We start from the raw sequence: 18,592 nt of genomic DNA, 5'->3' as shown, positions 1-18,592 counted from the left end.
TATACATGTTTGCATATTTAGATAAACATATCAAAAAGGAGTGGTGAGGTTATTTCATCTTTGATTAAGACAACTGAAAATTTAGGGTTATCATATTTCAAATTATCCACTGGTTAGCCATGAAACTTATTTTACTGGAATTTTGTCATTTGTTTTATTATGAAAAAGCTACTGAAAGTGGTGGTACTAAACCAAATTTTAAAAAGTGTTTGTTTCATCAAGTTTGAATAGTCAGGAGCACATCAACATTCATTCTATTAGGGAAGAGAACAGATTTCTGTGTAAGAACTGAATTCCATCATAATGTTTCAGATTCTAGATTTTAATATCCTTTACTGTATGAAGACCATGAACACAGTATAATAGTATAATCTCCTAAAGCTTAGGCTACCTAATTAACTTATGAACATAACACATAAATTAAAGCTCTGTGAAACTTGTATCATCCTATTTAAACCATTACAAATATTATCTAGGTTGACATAATTGTGAAAACTGTCCTCAAATTTTATTAACTAACATGAGTGGTCTTTATTTCTTTTCTGCCTCAGTGATATGAATTATTTGGCTACCTACTATACATTTCTAACCTTTTCAGCCTTTCTCAATTTGTGTGATAAGAATAATTTATATAAAGTAATTAAAATATGAATAATGAACTTGGTAAGTCTTAAATTTCTACAATTGCAAGTAAAACAAGTTTCATAATTATCTATTTTTTGTTTGTTAAGTGCAAACACATACTGACTGCCCATGAATTCAACAATTTCATAAATCACTTATGGATGCTAACTTTCCCAGTAACATTTGTTATTGGAGAAAAAAGAGAAAAAAGACAGAATTTCATCTGTGCTTTTCATTTTATTTAAGGGCATTTTTAGATCTGAAAAACAAAATAGAAGAATCACCAGTCAGACACTAAGTGGAAATCACTGAAACACAATGTTAGTTCTAATGGATGGATGACTGTGTTTGGTCTTTTGAAACTTTGAAGTATAGGTAAGTCTTGATCACACAAATTAATAAATCCTAAAGCTGGAGTTAACAATAACCATTACACCCAAATTCTGCAGCTTAGCCCAGCCAATTTTTCAAAAGGTCAGGTTGTGAACTGGAGAAGATCAGGGAGGTCCACCGCATAGCTTTGTTGCCAGGCATCTCTCGTCTGGATTGTTGCAGGCATTTATTAGTATTCGTCAGCAGACTCAACAGAGCAAACAAGAAATTCAAGCACGAATAATAAAATGAAATGCTGCTATATAACCCTTTGTCATTCAGCAAATATGGGACTTTTTAGCTACATTGTTCCTAAACCTGGGTTACTACTTTAATTTTTCTCCACAGTGCTGACTGAATGAGTATGCATGTGTGTTAAATGCAGAGCTCCCCTAACAACTGCAGGACTGCCATTTAATCTGTTGGTAGATGGACCATTTCCTGTGGGAACCCTAGCTATGATTTCCAGATCCACCAAATAAATCTCAGATTAAGATTCCAAATGAAACCTGCCTTTGGCAGATAAAAAATGTCAAGATGGATATAAACAGTAAAATTATAAATTATCTAGGTGTTGCATGACAAACCAATGTTCAATTTTTTTTGTTGACATGTGCCCAGATATCAAAACTATATAAGACATTCATCAAATGTCACACTTTCATAATATTGGAGGCATCATTAAAACTGTTTGACTAAGGACCTCAAAGTGTTTAAGCAGTAGCTCAAAAGTATATTTGTGCAAAGTAGAAGAATAAATTTACATATCAGCAGCAGCTCATAAGGGATGGGTAAATATTCTGTTTATCTCTCATTGTAATTCAGGTTACTTTAAATACAAGGTATTAGGAAATCATTATACTCTATATGGCATCATTACATAACTTTCTATGCAAATGATGTGTGTTTTATTCAAATCTACCATTTGTTTCTCCAGGAAAAAAAACAAAACACAAAACCAAAAAACCACAAAAGCATAGAAGGAAAAGGTAGGGGACTCCCATTTCATCAATCAACCATGACTACTATACAAGTGTATTGTTGGTCAGTTATAGTATCATCAGCCCCATATTAGAGTTAACATTTATAACTTTCTTAAAAAGCACTAAATATCTGGAGTGAATGGGTGACGGGCACTGGGTGTTATTCTGTATGTTAGTAAATTGAACACCAATAAAAAATAAATTAAAAAAAAAAAAGCACTAAATATCTGAAGCGAAAACAAGCCTGAGAAAAGTAAAAAAAAAATTTAATGTTTTCATTTCAAATGACTTGGGGAAAGGGAAGAGACTTAAGGAAAAAAAAGGTAATAAAAGACCAATATAGAACATCTTAGCAAATAGCCTGTTAAAAATGCAGAGGAAGTCTCTACTGCATTCTCAAGAGATCACGTATTGGCTTTTTAATGAAAATTTTTGTTTTGTCTTTGGTCTTCTTACCTGGACTAATGCAGCCTTGTCCTGGCCTTAAACTCTATACTGATTGACTAAATATGGGCACTGAAGATTTCTAAAAGGAAACAATCAGATTTGCCAAACTGAAATCATTATTTTTTTTAACTCTAAACTCTTAAAAACGGTTGTGTATAAAGTTTCAGTGACTACAAATATGCAACACTTGACTTTTAACAAAAATTCAAAAATATCTAATCTACTTAAAATAGGAATTCTTTCCAGTTATAAATTCTTTACACTTAATCTGTGGAAAGAATCCAGAATACTCTATACTCCACATCCCAAATGTTTATACACAAGCCCAAATTTTAAAGATGATGTATTCGTTCTATCTTTCCTATCGTATTTCCCCTAATACATGTTGGTTCGAGAAAACTAATGCTAAATTAAACCCCACCTATTCTAATCTGATTAATATTAATCTGAAAATTTTGAATGGGGGGGGAGAAATAAAAAAGACATTAATTAAAGAACAAAATAAAGGTTGTTAATGCTTTATTTTTTTCTTTTCTTTCTTTATTTTTATTTTTTATACTTGTAGCAAGAATTACAATCAAACTCTACTCATTGGATCAGAGACCCCTGTGGTGTTACTGAAAGACTTGCCCCTCTAGTAGCACACTACCTACACTTGCAAGCTCATTGGCCAGTCAGAGGCCTCAACTCCAAGCTCTAATAATGTGCATGTACTTAATTTTGATAAATCAAGAAACATTACTATATTTTGGTACATGTCAAATTACCTTAGGTACAGCCAGTGAAACCACTGAAAAAGAGAATTTAATTTTAATTTTAAAAATATTTAATTAGCAAAAACTAATATATTCAGTATCTATTCCACAAGTATAATTTTATCAATATGAACATCTTCACCCACTAGCAGCATCCTGACTTTAAAGTCCCAGAAAGTTTCCATATGTGAAGACTAGACTTACTCAAAAATTAAAAGTCAAATAGGATTTTTAAAAATAAATACTTTTAATTTACACCTTATCAGTACAATTTCACTCTTTGGCATAAAATTATTGAATCTACCCCAAAGCTCCAGATCAGAATATTTTTAATTCAGTCATTTAGACTATGAATTTCAAAATTTTGTAGCTTTATTTGTTGTTTGCCTTTTCACATTCTCCAAGAAAAAACAAAAAACACAAAGAAAAACTGCATCTGAAACTACTCCCTAAAAGTTAACAATGTCCTACATGTTAGGCTGTTCTGAATTACTTACACACACACACATACAACCCAAAACTAGTGAGTAAATGTAGTCACATCAATGCTACTCTACAAAGAGCCAATTAACCTGGACCGACTGTGTAAATGGCTATAATTTCAGTCTATACACCCATGTATATTGATTCAGATCTCCAAAATCAACAAAATGCCAGTACACACTCAGGACTTTATAGTAATCATACTAAAGGTAAAAAAATATAGCCACTATGGAGACCATAATGGCTACCTTAAATATAATTAGCTGATATCCTAATTTCTAATAAAAATTCAAAATTCAATGTTATATTAAAATTTGTGTTGTACATATGTGGTCCAGGAAGTGCTCTAGCATGAACGGGATATAACCAGAAATCAATGATGATTTTTATCAAAGACCTCAGAATCTTAAGGATGGTGAGCAAAAAACTTTTGAAAAATAAAGATTTTTTTTTCTATTTAAAAAAAAATAATAATGGTTTCCTGGCCACAAATAAATTTGCTAGAGCTTATATATAAAAGTAGAGTTTGATTTCCTTAAATCAAAGAAAAAGTTACAAGCTGTACAAAGAGAGGATCATACCATTAGTACAGAAATAATGGGGGAGAATTAAACCTATTAAAAAAAAGAAATTTCTGATTTGTTGTGCTTATTATTAATAATTATCATTTTTATAAAATAAAGGACCAAAGGTATAGTAAGAACTCCACATGAAGAGTATAGCCTAAACTGATTTAAAATAATTAAAAACAAAAACAGAAGGTAAGACTCCTATTATCCCACAAACTTCACCCCTTATTCAGAATTTATGGGTAGGTTCATTAATTGTAGCAAATGTTCCCCTATAGTGGAGGATGTTGATGGTGGGAAAAGTTGTGTGTGTGTTAAGAAGGTGGCTAAGGAACAGGGGATATAGTGGGAACTCTACACTTTCCTTCACAATTTTGTTGTGAACCTAAAATTTCTCTTCAAAATAAAAACTGTTTAAAAACTGCCAAAAAATAAAGAAAAAATAGAATTTATGGCATAAATTCACGAGTGTGAGTTATTCAAATCAGAAACAATGAATCTCAAAGCATAGCTCATAAACTTTATAATCAGACAGAAAACTTAATTTAACTTGTCCTTGTAAACATTTTTTTACTCCATTTTTTAAACTTAGGCCAACAGTAGTTAATGGAATCATTAATATCACACTTAGAAAAAAAGGTGTGAAGAATCCCATTTAAGTTATTTAAAATAAGATAAACTTACTTTTTTATGAAAGAGAATAACCCCATTCTTTTAAGAGTAGCCTTAACATTTCCTCTGTAAATGAATCAATCCTTGTTGACCAGCTGCCAGTAGTCCTAAAACCACTCTTCAAATATCCTAGATAGTCATGTGTGAGAAGCTACCAGCACCCTATTAAGTTAGGTCATATAGAGATAAATAGTAAATTTAATCAGACCTAGGACATGTTCTTTTTTAACCCTTCTATGGCATATGGAAAATTTTAAAAATGCATTTTTAAATTCACACTTGCCAAAAGGAAAAGAAAGATAGGTGTGGTGCCACTAGTCTGAAGATTTTTATTGCAATTGAGATTTCAATGCAGCGAAAATTAGATTCTACCCTAAATGAATATTATTGATTTTATATTCTCTTCTAACAAATATAAACATACTAAATACAAGCTACACTACTTTGAAAAATGTAGTTCCTAATGGTATCATGAACATTATATTTGAAAAGAATATTTTTATAAAACTAATAGTAACCATTTCGAGTACTGTTGTATCGGTTTCTTAAAAGTTTTGAAACTTTTTTACAGACCTACCTTTCACAGCTGGGTAGAATAACAATAACAACCACCACCACCAATTATTTAGGTCCTGTAAAATATGTTAACAATCTTTTTTTTTTTTTTAAAGCACGTGTAAAAGACCATCACCACCACCACACTAGTGAAAATAATTACTCTGGTATGGGAACTACAGATTATATAAACTCATTTCCTTTTTCAGATGTTGCAGTAGAGCTTTTAAATACACAATCCCTAATCTCCAAAACAGTCCAAAAGGAGTTATCTCCCTATTCTAAACACAAGAAAACTCAGTACAATTACAAAATTTGTGTCCAAGTCCAGGTAGGTAGTAAGTAGAAGATTAAAAAACCTAAAATCCATGTCTATCTAGCTCCAAAACCTGTTTTTTTCTATTTTAACATTTTATGAAATTCTTAAGTGCATTGGTTCTCTAATAAAATTTACTTTCTGCTATGAAACAAAAACATATTGCAATAATTTTTAAGGAAAATATACCATTACTTAATAGAAAGCCAATTATTAAATACAATTCAAGTCCTGTAATTTAACAGGGAATGATTAAGTATCTAGATTTCAAAACACTGAATGTCAAGCAGTGTCTAATCATAATGCCTAGGAATCTTTTTTCCTACCAGCTATCTTGCTGGTAGAAATAGATGGCCATTCTATGCAACTCACCATTTCCTTTTTCTCTGCCTTAAAAAGAAAGTTTATGAAAATGATATGAAATTCTACAAGTATATTTTAGTTACAATGATCAGACATTGAAAAGCATGCTAGATGTTTCTCTGTAGTATTTTTAAAGATGTCTCGCCTTATAAAATGCTCGCAAATCATGCAATAGTTTGAGATATAATCCAATTACAGAACGACCGATGGACAAAAGGTAAAAATAATACATACTTTGTGAAAAGACAGAAAGATAGATGAACCAATAATAAAAGAGGCTGATGGTGGCACACAGGTTCCAAATGCCAAACAAAAATAAACAGTATTCTGACTCAACAAGAAACTAACAAATCACTGACAAGTTACCTTTTGCTGGGTTTTAGTTATTTATTTTGCTCCATAGAAAAACGGTAAGAATCATGCTTACAAAAGATAATTGTTAGTTTAATTCTAAAGTAAAGAGGACAGTTGCTTTTTACTTAAATTCAGCAATTTAAGATTTTTAAAATATTTGCTAGCCTCCAGTAAACGACAGTACGAAAGGACTCGAAGCAGTTCTAGCAGTGGTTTTTCATCTCGAGTTTCAAATGAATACAGTGATTCAAAATCATGTTTGTTTTCTAAGTTTAAAAGTAAATAGTTTAAGAACACAGGATTCATATAGAAATTGAGATAATATATGTAAGTGAAAATAACTTCTCTAGTATAAAATACATATTAAATATAATTCCCTAAAATAGTAAACCTAAAAATCATATTGAAGAAACTCACAAAATTCATAGGTTTTTGTCTAAAGCTTCCTCAAGCTGTATGATTCTTACCATTTTTGCCTTCAATTTTGAGGTAAGAAATATTATAAATACAGTAGACTTAATATTTAATTTGGGTAGGCACAGTAACCTTTTTTAACCTATCTTAGGGAACACTGACCCCTAAAGGTTCTAAATTTAAATAAGTTTCACAATATTCTAAATTTAAATGGCATCTGGACACCATTTTTCCCTATATTATTGTAGATACATACACTTATGGCAGATATGTTTGTTTATAAATATATAAGCTATTTTCAGTCGACTGTTGAGCACTATAAACAACTGAACCACATTTCTGCCAATTTAATAAAAACCACCAAAATTTAATAAGAAATATCCAGAAAATTATTATACTATTCCAAAAAATTACAACAGACTTCCAACCCTCGTGCTTTTTTCTTACATAGTTAAGTAAATAATAAGTAAATGTTTAAAAGAGCTGGGCAACCAATCACATAACAACTCACTCTGGGGGGCTAACTTTACATGCATCCTTTGATTATAACATTTCATTTTTTTTCTGAAAAAGCAGAAACAACAACAAAAAAAGAACCCTGACAAACAAAGTTTTCACAAAAGGGAAAACATCATTTACTTCTTAAGAAACTAGAAGATATTACCAATGCTTACTTGGCACACATGTTGATTCACCTCCCAACAACACAACTTTAAATTTCAGCCATTTAGAGTAAAAACAACTCTTCAAGAAATCTGGACAAGTTTTGTAGATGCCTTCATCCATCCTACCTACCAACCACAGCTTTACATTTTCTAAACTGTCAATAATGACAAAAAACAAAAAAAGTAAATTGTTCTGTTGACATTATATACCTCATCAACTCAGACTTCAAATATCTCAGCAATGTTTCTACACTAAAGTTAGATAAAGAAGAGCCATTTTACAACCCTTATAATAAGATTTGTAAGACATGCCACAAAGGCATGTCTATGTAATATAAGTTTTTAGTGCTCTATTTCTTAAAAAAAAAAAAAGTAAATATGAAGTAAAATAATTGATTATCCAAGCAGGCTATGAACACTAGTATAAGACAGAGCTTTGAAGTAATCTGTGCTTTACAATAAATCCTGTGAACCCTGATGTCAAGGCAATGACCATGTGAGATTTTAAACGTATCAATTATCATAAAACTCAAAAGATATTACATCTACCTATTTAATTTTATTCCTTAATAATGTTTCATTAACAAGCCCTTTATATGAAGGAATGTCCTATTCCTACGTCTGATGTAAAAAAAAAAAAAAAAGCCTGAAAAATGCAAATTTTCTTAATGATGTTTCAGTCACGTCTATTGTGGTCTGTGCTTTCTGCAAACTATTTATGCATCTATGTCTTCAACCCTAAAGCCTTCTTTTCTGTAAGTGTCCAAGAGCTTCAGCAGCTCCCTTCCTTAACTTCTTTCCTGGTTATTCTACTTATGAGAAGTATTTCCTCCACAGCCTGTTGCTTTAGATATATTAAAAATAATTCCTTTGGTTCCATAGAGATCCTTTGTCTATAATTTGAACAACATGATTTCCACAGCAATGTGACCTCTGAATAGGGAACATAAATAACAGGGGCATCATTATTTACTTCCTCTTTTCTTATTATTGCACATAAATGGAATAAAAACTGCCTTGAGCTCTTGGAAAGAAGAATGTTTCTTGTTTATTTGCATAAATGAATAAAAACAGCTACAACAAATTAGTTCCCAGCTTCACACCAGTACAAACTTGAATAAAGAAAGCAGACTGCAATTGTCACAAAGCCCATTCACTAACAATATAAACTTTGAATTAAATGCCTCTACCTTATTCAGATATAACCTGCTATTACTTTGTACACAATTCAGTTACTTGGATTCTAAACTCCTAACAAGCAGCCTAGAATCACAAATTAGAAGAGAAAGCTTGCTAATGGCAACAAATTTATAATACGACAGAAATAAAAAACAAATGCAGAAAGCACAGCACCTTTCTATAATTCAAAAGAATGTAGAACTATTATTTAATAAAATGATAACAGAATAGTACCCCAAAATGGCCTTTAACCTTCTGAAAAAGGTAACTGTGTGGTTGATATATAGGGAAGAAGAACCCTAGTGGGGAAGGGAGAATCAAAAAAGGAAATGTGTGCAATGTTTTGGTAACAGTCTAATTTTTTAAACATAAAATTTAGAGGAAATAAAAACAATGTACATAGAGATTTAAGCCTTCAACTATATGCAACACTATATTCAGAATGGTTAGTTTCCTAGGGATTCCAGATTTGCAAAATTTTATCGTAAGAGACCTCAATTAAAAAAACTTAACATTTTGGCAGCCCCCGTGACGCAGTGGTTTAGCGCCGCCTGCAGCCCAGGGTGTGATCCTGGAGACCCGAGATCAAGTCCCACATCGGGCTCCCTGCATGGAGCCTGCTTCTCCCTCTGCCTGTGTCTCTGCCTCTCTCTTCGCTCTCTCTGAATGAATAAATAAATAAATCTTAAAAAAAAAACAAAAACACTTAACATTTTTTAAACCCCTCTCTTTATGGCTCCCTGATATCTTGCTCAACAGTGCCCTGCCTGCCTGCCCTATTTACCTGCCCTATTTACCTGTGTGTGTGTGTGTGTGTGTGTGTGTGTGTGTGTATGAGTGTGTTATCTATCCATCCATCTACCCATCCTCTTTCTTTTTTTCAGGCCATCTCTCGGTCTTGTTATCTTTTAGACTACGTTTCCATCTCTGGCTGTTCTCTCCCTTTGCCTATGCATTTTGTTCTGTCTCTCTCTGGTAGGGTCTCTTGCCGTCTCCCTCTGCATATCTGTCTGTGGCTCCACTTCAGGCCCCCTCTGGCTTCATCTCTCTGTGGGTGTCTCTTCCTGAGTGCATGTTTTGCTGTGCACCTGTCTCCACCTCTATCTCTGTATCCGAATGTATCGTGGTCTGTTTCTCTGTGTCATCTGTCTGTCTGTCTGTCTCTCTCTGTATATCTTCTATCTTCCTTCACTGTTTGTCTCTTTTCCTGGGTGTGTGTGTATATGTTTTCCCCTGTCTCGCTCCTTGTATGTCTCTGTCTCTTTCTCACCGGGTTTCTCTTCCTCTGGTATCTTCCTGTGTGTATCCACATGTGTGTGTCTTTCTCTGTGTGTGTGCTTCCACATGTGTGTCTGTGCCTCCCTCTTAGACTCTAGTATCTCCCTTCTATGTCTGTGTCTCTTTGTTTGTGCTTCTTTCTCTGCAATGTGGCTCTCCCTATGCACCTCTCTCTCAGTCATTCTCTCAATCTCCCCTCTCAATCACTTTGTTTATATGTTTCTTTCTCTTTCCCTGTGTATGTTTCTCTTTCTCTCTCAGTATCTCTTCCTCTGTGTCTTTCTTTGTGTCTCTTTTGCAGTATGTGGGTCTCTTTGTGTGTGCTTCCTTCTTTGTATGTGTGCATGTGTGCTTGTCTGCCTCCATCTAATATACTGCTTAGAACAAACACACTGCATTCAATGCCTTGAACTAGCACCACACCTGGGGTTTGGTATTAATACCTTAAAAGTCCTTACCTTTTGACCAGTCCTCCATTTGTACTTCTGTTCTTGTTTGCTCTGGCAATGTCTCTGGTTTTTACTCCAAGATTTGAAGCTAAAATAAAGCCAACTCTAGATAAATAAACTTAAAACAATATATCAGAACACACCTAAACCTTACCTTTGTTTAACAGAGAATTTACAGGATAAATGGTTTTCTAAAACATTTATAATGGGACTATTAACTGTATATTTCAACAGATCAAATTGAATCTTTTTTCTCAGAAAAAGGTTCTTTCTTTCACACTTATATTTTAGTAAATACAGCTCAGGTTAAGTTTCCAGATATTCTTGCTCCTTTGGTTAAAGAATCATTTAATTTATTTAAATCTTTTTGAACTCTAACAATTTAAGAAAAATAAAACTTATATCCTATGTCATAAACTTTATATCAAAAATTTCAAATTTATTGATTTGAATTTACAATGTGTATTTTCATATAAAATATTTTATACTTGTAGAAGTCAATAAAATACTATTTGAATTTTTTAAAAAGCAGAAAGGCTTATTAACTTATGGAATTATTGATATTTGTCTTGCATTTGTTTTCATAATAAACATGACAAAAGCTACACAAGGTTTGTTGTGGGGGTTTTTTTGGCATGCTTTTTAAGGAGAATAAAATTTGATTTACCTCACAGCTAGAACTCTGTGTTCTTTTAAAAAGTCCTCAAATAAGGCTGTAGTAAGCTTCTCCTTTTCCAATTTTCTCTAAATATGTTGATCTGGAGTTGGCAATCTTTTTCTAAGTTCCTCATTTACTTTTGGATTAGCTGAAAATATAGGAAGTTATTAATATCAAAGAAATATGTCCCAGTCAATGAAGCCATTTCCCTACATATTGCCCAAAAAGGTTAATAATAATTGCAGTCTTTTAATAAGAGATTCATATAGCAAGACATGTAGAAAATACAGTCTTTAATAACCTCTGGAGTATTTTAAAACATGTCTTACAGGCCTTAATGTGCTTAGTAATATACTATTTAAAACCATAATTTTATCCCTCTGCAATATACAGTCACTCTTCCTCATCATTTACCCAGCTAATGAATGCCAGCAATTAGTAAAATGTAATCCCATTGCACAATCATTTTAATGCTTTTAGCACTCAGAAAAGTAAACACCAAATTAATACTGCTCAAGCCATATCAGATCCTAGTTGGAAGCAAGCAATTATAGTTCAGCTCCTCAGGTGTAATTAAATGATTGAAATGATTTAGTTCCATAAATGCAAGTTAATTCATAAGCAAGCAACAAATATACTGGGAGTAATTACAAGAAACATTGACAGTCTAAGCAGGGCTAATGCTTTTATGAGGCTGATATAGTAAAATGCTGCCCTCTCCTGGGCATGTAAGTGAATATCTCAGAGCCAAATACAAAACAAAAACCACCTCTCCAAAACCTAAGTTTTAAAAAGCTACAAGAAAAATAATAACAACCAATATATCAATTTGATTTCATTCCTTATACAAAAAAATTAACATGTAGTTTATACTGTGATCATTTCTACACACCCTGGTTATTAATACTTTTTCTAGCCAAACTCTGAATAGGAGTCCCAAAACATACCAGGCAATTTCTATTATGTCTAATGAAACAAAATGATTTCATATGGAACACTGACAGACTGCAAATGAGACTTCTAGTACCGGTCTAGACTACTAGGCCAATGCCTATATCCTCTCATTGGTAAACCCTAAGTGGACCATTATAGATAATAACTAAACAAGCTTTGAATAAGTCTAAAATTTTCAAGAATAATAATCTCTGAAAAATATAAAATACTGTTATTATAGCTATGCATAATGGTCTAAAATTAATTTTTTAGTGAACTTTAATAATAAAAAACTAGTGTGCTGGTGTAATATCATTATAAGCACATTTGAAAACAAAGAGTAACAGGTGGTACGTAAAATAAAATGCATTCTGGTTTTACTTAACACCATTCCCAATTTTTTTACTTCTTCAGGCTAAAATTCAGAACAAAGTGACTTGTATACCACTCAGATGGTTCTTAACTAACTTCTCACGCTAAACTTTAAGGAGCTTATTTATTATACATTTAAGTTATGCTACAATCAATAAATGTATTAACACATATGTATTTGAATCACTAAATCCAATCAGAATCATCCCTTTGTCTATAAAATTGAATACAGTCTCAAATATTACCAACAGTACAACAAATGCTTAATTCTCCAATAAATGCAAATAATACCTGAAGAGGATAATGTTTAACATTACCAATATTTTTGTGGAGGGGGGAAAACATTATTGTTCTTCTGATACGCCTTTGAATGTGTTAAAATAACCATGTTTTAAGTCATATCTTACCTAAACTATAAAAATAAAATAAACCAAAATATTAAAAAGTCCTGCCACTAAGTTTAAAATGTACAGCACATTTGCTTTGCCCTTGATGTCACAGTCTTATTTTTCAATTCATATCTTGTACACTGTAAGTTAATTGCTTTTGGAAAGTACTTATTATTCATGTAAAAATTAATGTGCCAATGTGTTTAAATCCTCTTAAATGACCATTCATGCATCTTTCTTCTTTAAGTACCAATGAAATCTGTCAAAAGACATCAATGCAAAATGGTCTTAAAGAAAGTTCTAATAGAGATTTTTTTTCTGCTAACACAAGATTTTCATATTCACCAACTTTACTTAAATTCCATTAATTTTTTAAGCTACTTTTAATAAATTCACCAAGTAAAATTTTTAGGCCCCATAGTCTGTCATTTGTGTTCCAGCTGACATTATGAATATTAATAACAGTGTTATCCTGATTAAATAGGCTTCATATGAAATCCCTGTGAATCCTATAGCTCAGACATCTCATTTTTCCAACTCTTTATGAATTTGGATTCAGACATTAAACTGGAAAAATCTTAAAAAACAGATTTAATGGCACATTTGCATATTGTCAAGCAAAAATTAGATGTTCTAATGATTCAAATAATTACAACTTATATATCTATATATTGTAAAAGGAATAGAAGACTTCTGTAAACATGCAATATGTTTTATACTTATATTCATTTTAGGATAAAGATAAGACTAATAAAATACTAACTCCTTTCCTTAACTTAAAGATTTGGTATCAAGAACTTGTTTCAATTAAAAATTATATATTCATGTTAAAACTAGCTGGATGATTTTACAGCAGACATCTGATAGTCTCCTTAATCAAAATACTATCTATTATACCACAGTCAAAATATAATTGCTTTATTATTACTAATGTATACCAGGTAACAAAATAAAATCAATTTCCAACTAAAGTTTGTTTATAAGTTGTGCTAGAATAAATTACCTAGGTTAAAAAAGACAAAAAAAAAAAACTTTGATAGAACATACCACATCAGCATCTGTTAAATTAAGACCTTCTCCATCACAGATTCCTAACCTCATTCCTTCAAGTTGTTTTTAATCTTCAAAGGAAGTGGTCTTATTATGTAGAAAAAAAGGAAAAATAAATAATAATTAAGGAAACTGGATACCCTCTTCTCTCTCTAGCTACGTGAGAATCTGAATGTATCCACCAAAATTTCCTATCTTCACCCTATCAAAAAAATTAAGATGGAAAAAATTTAAACAGCTCTATGATCTCAAATGTGACTTGACTCTTTATTTACTCAGCAGTAAAACACCTCATGAAACAAAATTTGTTCTTTGACTAGTCTAAAATTTCTAATCTACCTAAAAATTATGTGATTCTCACATTTCTCCTTTAAAATTAAAACAATGCCTTTTTGATAGTAAAGCATTTTATTTAAAAACAGGGTTCATCCTTGTAACAATACCCAGGATTTGTAAAAACTTATTTTAAATAGGAAATGCCTTTCCTACCTTCTTCCACAAAAGCCTTATTATAAGCAAAGGTTTTTTGACTGACTTTGTTTTGGTTAATGGCATTTTTTTTCATAATACATCTTTAATCACAAATTTTATAAATTGAATCCAATGATGTCAAACTAGGAATCATTTGTAATATGGCTTCATATCCAACCATAACTAAGAACCTCCAAATTTTCTATTTCCTAGTTGAAAAAGTTGAGATAATTTCTGCATTGAAATGATTTAATTAAAAGGCAAAAGGAGAGCACTGTATTTCTGAGAGCCAGATATTTTATCACATAACTCATCCTACACAATATATGCATATGTTCCACTACTGGATTTTCATCTTATTAGACAAAAGTCTCCCAAACATTCACAGTTCCCAGCACATTCTCTTCCAAATGGAATTCCTTGCCCTCACTGTGCCTGTCACAGCCCATTCCTTACTCAGCTCTAGACAACCCAAGTTCTTCAGAGCCAGGGAGAGCAAGGAGAGGCTTAGGGAGAAAGGATAAGGAATAAGAGGTTCCACTCCATAGCTATTAAAATTTAAAATCCATACACTATTTGATCCCTCAGTTTTACTATTAAAAATATTTAGAAAAATATGTAAAATAAATTTTTATGTACAAAGACACTCATTGAGGCAGTATTTATTTGTTAGTAAGCTCTCGTTATACTGAATTTCTTTGTTTCTTGAATTTACCAAGCTTATTCTTGCCTCAGAGCTTTTATACTTACTAGTTTCTCTGCCTAGAATTCTCTTCTCCAACTCTCTACACTATTGTTCTCATTATTTAGTCTGGCTGGCTGTCGTCTTTCTTGCCTGCTTTTGCCTGGTCATTCTACCTAAAGTAAAAACTCTTTTCCCAATCATAGTTTCATGAAGGCAGTAATATAGATAATAAGTTGTTTAGGTTTTATTTCATTGTGTTTGATATATTTCAACCAACTACATATATTTAAGCTAATGCAAGCAGAGCCCTGGATTTTCTCCTTCATCTGCATTCTTAGAAGCTATTTGGCATACAGTGTGAGTACTCAGTATATATTTGATGGACAGACAGGTAGATGGATGGATGGATGGATCAGTGACTAGCAGAAAAACAGACCTAATATAAATGATCCTCAACAGAAAACTGGTAAAATAAAATGTGGTATAATCATAAAACAAACCTATATGGTTTGTATCATACAAATGCACGCATGTACTACGTGTGGAAGATTCTTTCAATAAGCATTTATTAAGCACTTGTATATTGTGTGTCAGATACTATCCTAGGAGATAGATATAAAATGATGAATAAGACAAATAAATTTCCTACCCAAAATACATCTTTAGCCAAAACAATGCAGGCACAAAACATAAATACAGCAAAAATAGAGAAAAATGTAAAATTATACTTACATATGCATACATGCTTGAATAGGTGTAACAAAGAATACACAGGCAATTATAACCAGTGAAGAAAGGACATAAGAGTTGAGGTGAGGAGACTGAGGAATGAGAGAAGGAAGTATTTTTAGTTCATTTTATATCTATCTGTATAATTTGATTTTTTAAACATGTACATGTATTATTTTTAACTTAATAGTTAAATATTAATTAATAACCTTTGAATTGAATAGGAAACTTTGAAACTATTTGTAACTATTATACCTGAGAGATCTAAAATGAATAAAAAGGACATAATCTTTGTGACTCCTTTGAAACTTGAAAAAATTATTACCTAATTAATCTTTTATAATTATACTTTATTATGGTTGTTTACTTGCTTGCTTGGTTTAAGTAGAGTAAAAAGTTAAAATTAAAACTACTAGATAATAGGAATTTTTTGGAAAAGCTTAAAATGAGCTTCCTAAGAGGTATGCAAATATTTCTTAAAACAACCACATTTCTTTGTTCAGTCAGGGACTATTTATAATAGTCTTAGTGTTCAGGATTTTAAGGTTCAGAAAGTTTATATTAAAAATAACTTTTTCTATATTATGACAATTGTAGGTTTGTCTCACATAGTTCCCCTGTGCTATATGCTTTAGTAATCGAGAAATTACTATCAAAAAGATAAATTAATCCTCATTATTGACAGTCATAGAAGGATATCAAATTAGGAAGAAATAACTATTTGGTTTAAAATAAATGACTCACATTTTTTAAAACTTGGAGGGCAAAACAATATACCACTTGGAACACTGAGACTGTTTTCAGTGCCAGTTACAAATGGCGCTTTGATAACAAAAATGGCACTGCATAGCCTATTGATAAATTTTTAAAAGGCAAAACTTTAAAACTAGTATTATTTTCAGAGTGCTAATCAGATATAGGATTTTCTAAAATATCCTGAAACGTTTTGCCCTAGGCCAAACTAAACTAAATCACTTTAATCTAGCACAGAACAGAATATAAAAACAAAGTCAGCTTATAGAATAGTTTCTCTAGGGAACAAACAGCCTGTTTTCATAAGATTCATGTGGGTGCCAAGTTCTGATGCAATTACCTACTCCTTCACACAAAGGCTTGCATTTCCACACAACCAATTGAAGTTCTTGGCATATCAAAGGTAAAAAAGTGTAAGAGCAAGTTAAATCAATCTACAATGACAACTGGTATGAGCAGCCACTTGAAATCAAATGAAATAACAACTATCAAAAAATGTCTTTCTAAAATAAAGTAAAAATAACCACATAAAGTCTTAATTATTTCATCAGGCATCATATGATTACTAACAGATTTTATCAAAAAGCTATTTAAGAATTTGTACTGAGACATTTACAAACAGACATATATATGAGAACAAATATATTCCAGTAACAACAGTTATACCTTGTGTTTTGAACAGTGAATAGCAATTCATACACTGTATAATTAATGTTTATGCCACCTGCTAAAATTACATTACCCAATCATTCTCAATGGACAGTGCTGCATGTAAACTATACATTTTGTTTTTTTTAAATTATGATGTTGAAGACAACTTCTAGGCTGCAAAGTACAATCACTAGGACAAAATCTTTAAACAGTACAATGAACATTAGGTGTACAGCTCTAATTTCTAGTCATGGCTATCAGTCACCTTTATCTGAAGAACTACAAAAGCTCATGTAATTTCTTTTTTTTTTTTTTTTTTTTTTTTTTTTATGATAGTCACACACACAGAGAGAGAGAGAGAGAGAGAGGCAGAGACACAGGCAGAGGGAGAAGCAGGCTCCATGTACCGGGAGCCTGATGTGGGGATTCAATCCCGGGTCTCCAGGATCGCGCCCTGGGCCAAAGGCAGGCGCCAAACCGCTGCGCCACCCAGGGATCCCTCATGTAATTTCTTAAGAGTTATTCTTACTGAATGTTTTCACTAATGAAAAGTATGTAACAAGAATATGGTCCTAAAATAGATATTCCATAGTTAATAATAAAATAATAAATATACAGTATGAAAAGAAAACTATAAGCCAACTGTGTATAGCAATTTCCTTCAAGAAACATTTTTATTCTTCTTGCATTTGAAATTATAATTTCAACTATAAATTATATGTAAGTATTGCACTATCTCTTTTCTTCATCACATTATAAAGAGTTTCTTAGGATCAGTACATGTTTACTAAAAATCTGTTTTAGAAAACACATTTTAAAAAAATCTCTAATGGCAAATCAATTGAATTTAAAATACTGCTTATAAAATTAATAGTAACACAACTGTACAGTGTTCTAAGTATTAAATAAATCAAGCAGTGTGATTTTAATTTTCTTAAAAGACATTTTTCAAGACACTGATGATCTTTCATTTTAAAATATAAGACTTTTACTGTCTTATATTTTGTAGTACTGATTACTACAAAATAGCTATCTAAACAATTTGGCATTTTGCACTACTAATTGTGTAAGAAAATCTTTTATAAACTGAAAAGAAAATGAAGAGAAATCAAAACTGCCATAAATATTCAAAGTATTACAAAACAGCAATCAAACATTATAAGACTCCTAGTGGAAGTATGTAACAAACTTAAGTGTATCATCCTGGGGTGGGAGTAGGGTTGAGTGGAGATTGGGGGAGGAAAAGGGGAATAGGATTCATAAGGCAGGCAGAATAAGATGAAACAAAAATAACTAACATGAACCATGAAAGACAACTGTTGAAGTTGTGTAGTGCGTACATATGAATTATTGTTTCTTGATTCTTGTATATTTATGATTTCCATGTTAAATAGTTTAAAACACATATTGTAAAATCAGAGAA

The 18,592-nt window shown here is 31.7% G+C and overlaps 1 protein-coding gene and 1 non-coding gene across 15 annotated transcripts in view; both read right to left on the bottom strand.

The window, feature by feature from the left end:
- The window catches only part of MIPOL1 (mirror-image polydactyly 1), a 328,218-nt gene that overhangs the window by 251,789 nt on the left and 57,837 nt on the right, over positions 1 to 18,592 (bottom strand). For 8 of the 14 annotated variants that reach the window (XM_038544530.1, XM_038544537.1, XM_038544524.1 and 5 more), the window contains 3 exons: positions 15,769 to 15,857; positions 11,146 to 11,284; positions 10,488 to 10,566 (listed from right to left, as the gene is read on the bottom strand). In XM_038544530.1, the coding sequence (XP_038400458.1) occupies positions 10,488 to 10,506 (19 nt within the window). In that variant the 5' untranslated portion in view covers positions 10,507 to 10,566; positions 11,146 to 11,284; positions 15,769 to 15,857. Of the gene's footprint in view, positions 1 to 10,487; positions 10,567 to 11,145; positions 11,285 to 13,877; positions 13,968 to 15,768; positions 15,858 to 18,592 lie in introns of all 14 variants that reach the window. The other 6 variants (XM_038544532.1, XM_038544528.1, XM_038544531.1 and 3 more) reach the window with 2 other exon arrangements.
- Positions 2,984 to 3,137, bottom strand: LOC119873063. The gene has a single exon (XR_005363864.1). It is a non-coding gene; the product is annotated as a small nucleolar RNA SNORA62/SNORA6 family (small nucleolar RNA).

This window comes from Canis lupus, chromosome 8 (assembly GCF_011100685.1).
Source record: "Canis lupus familiaris isolate Mischka breed German Shepherd chromosome 8, alternate assembly UU_Cfam_GSD_1.0, whole genome shotgun sequence".
Lineage (NCBI taxonomy): Eukaryota > Metazoa > Chordata > Mammalia > Carnivora > Canidae > Canis > Canis lupus.
Note: the sequence above shows the minus strand (reverse complement) of the source record. Positions and strands in the feature narration are given on the sequence as shown.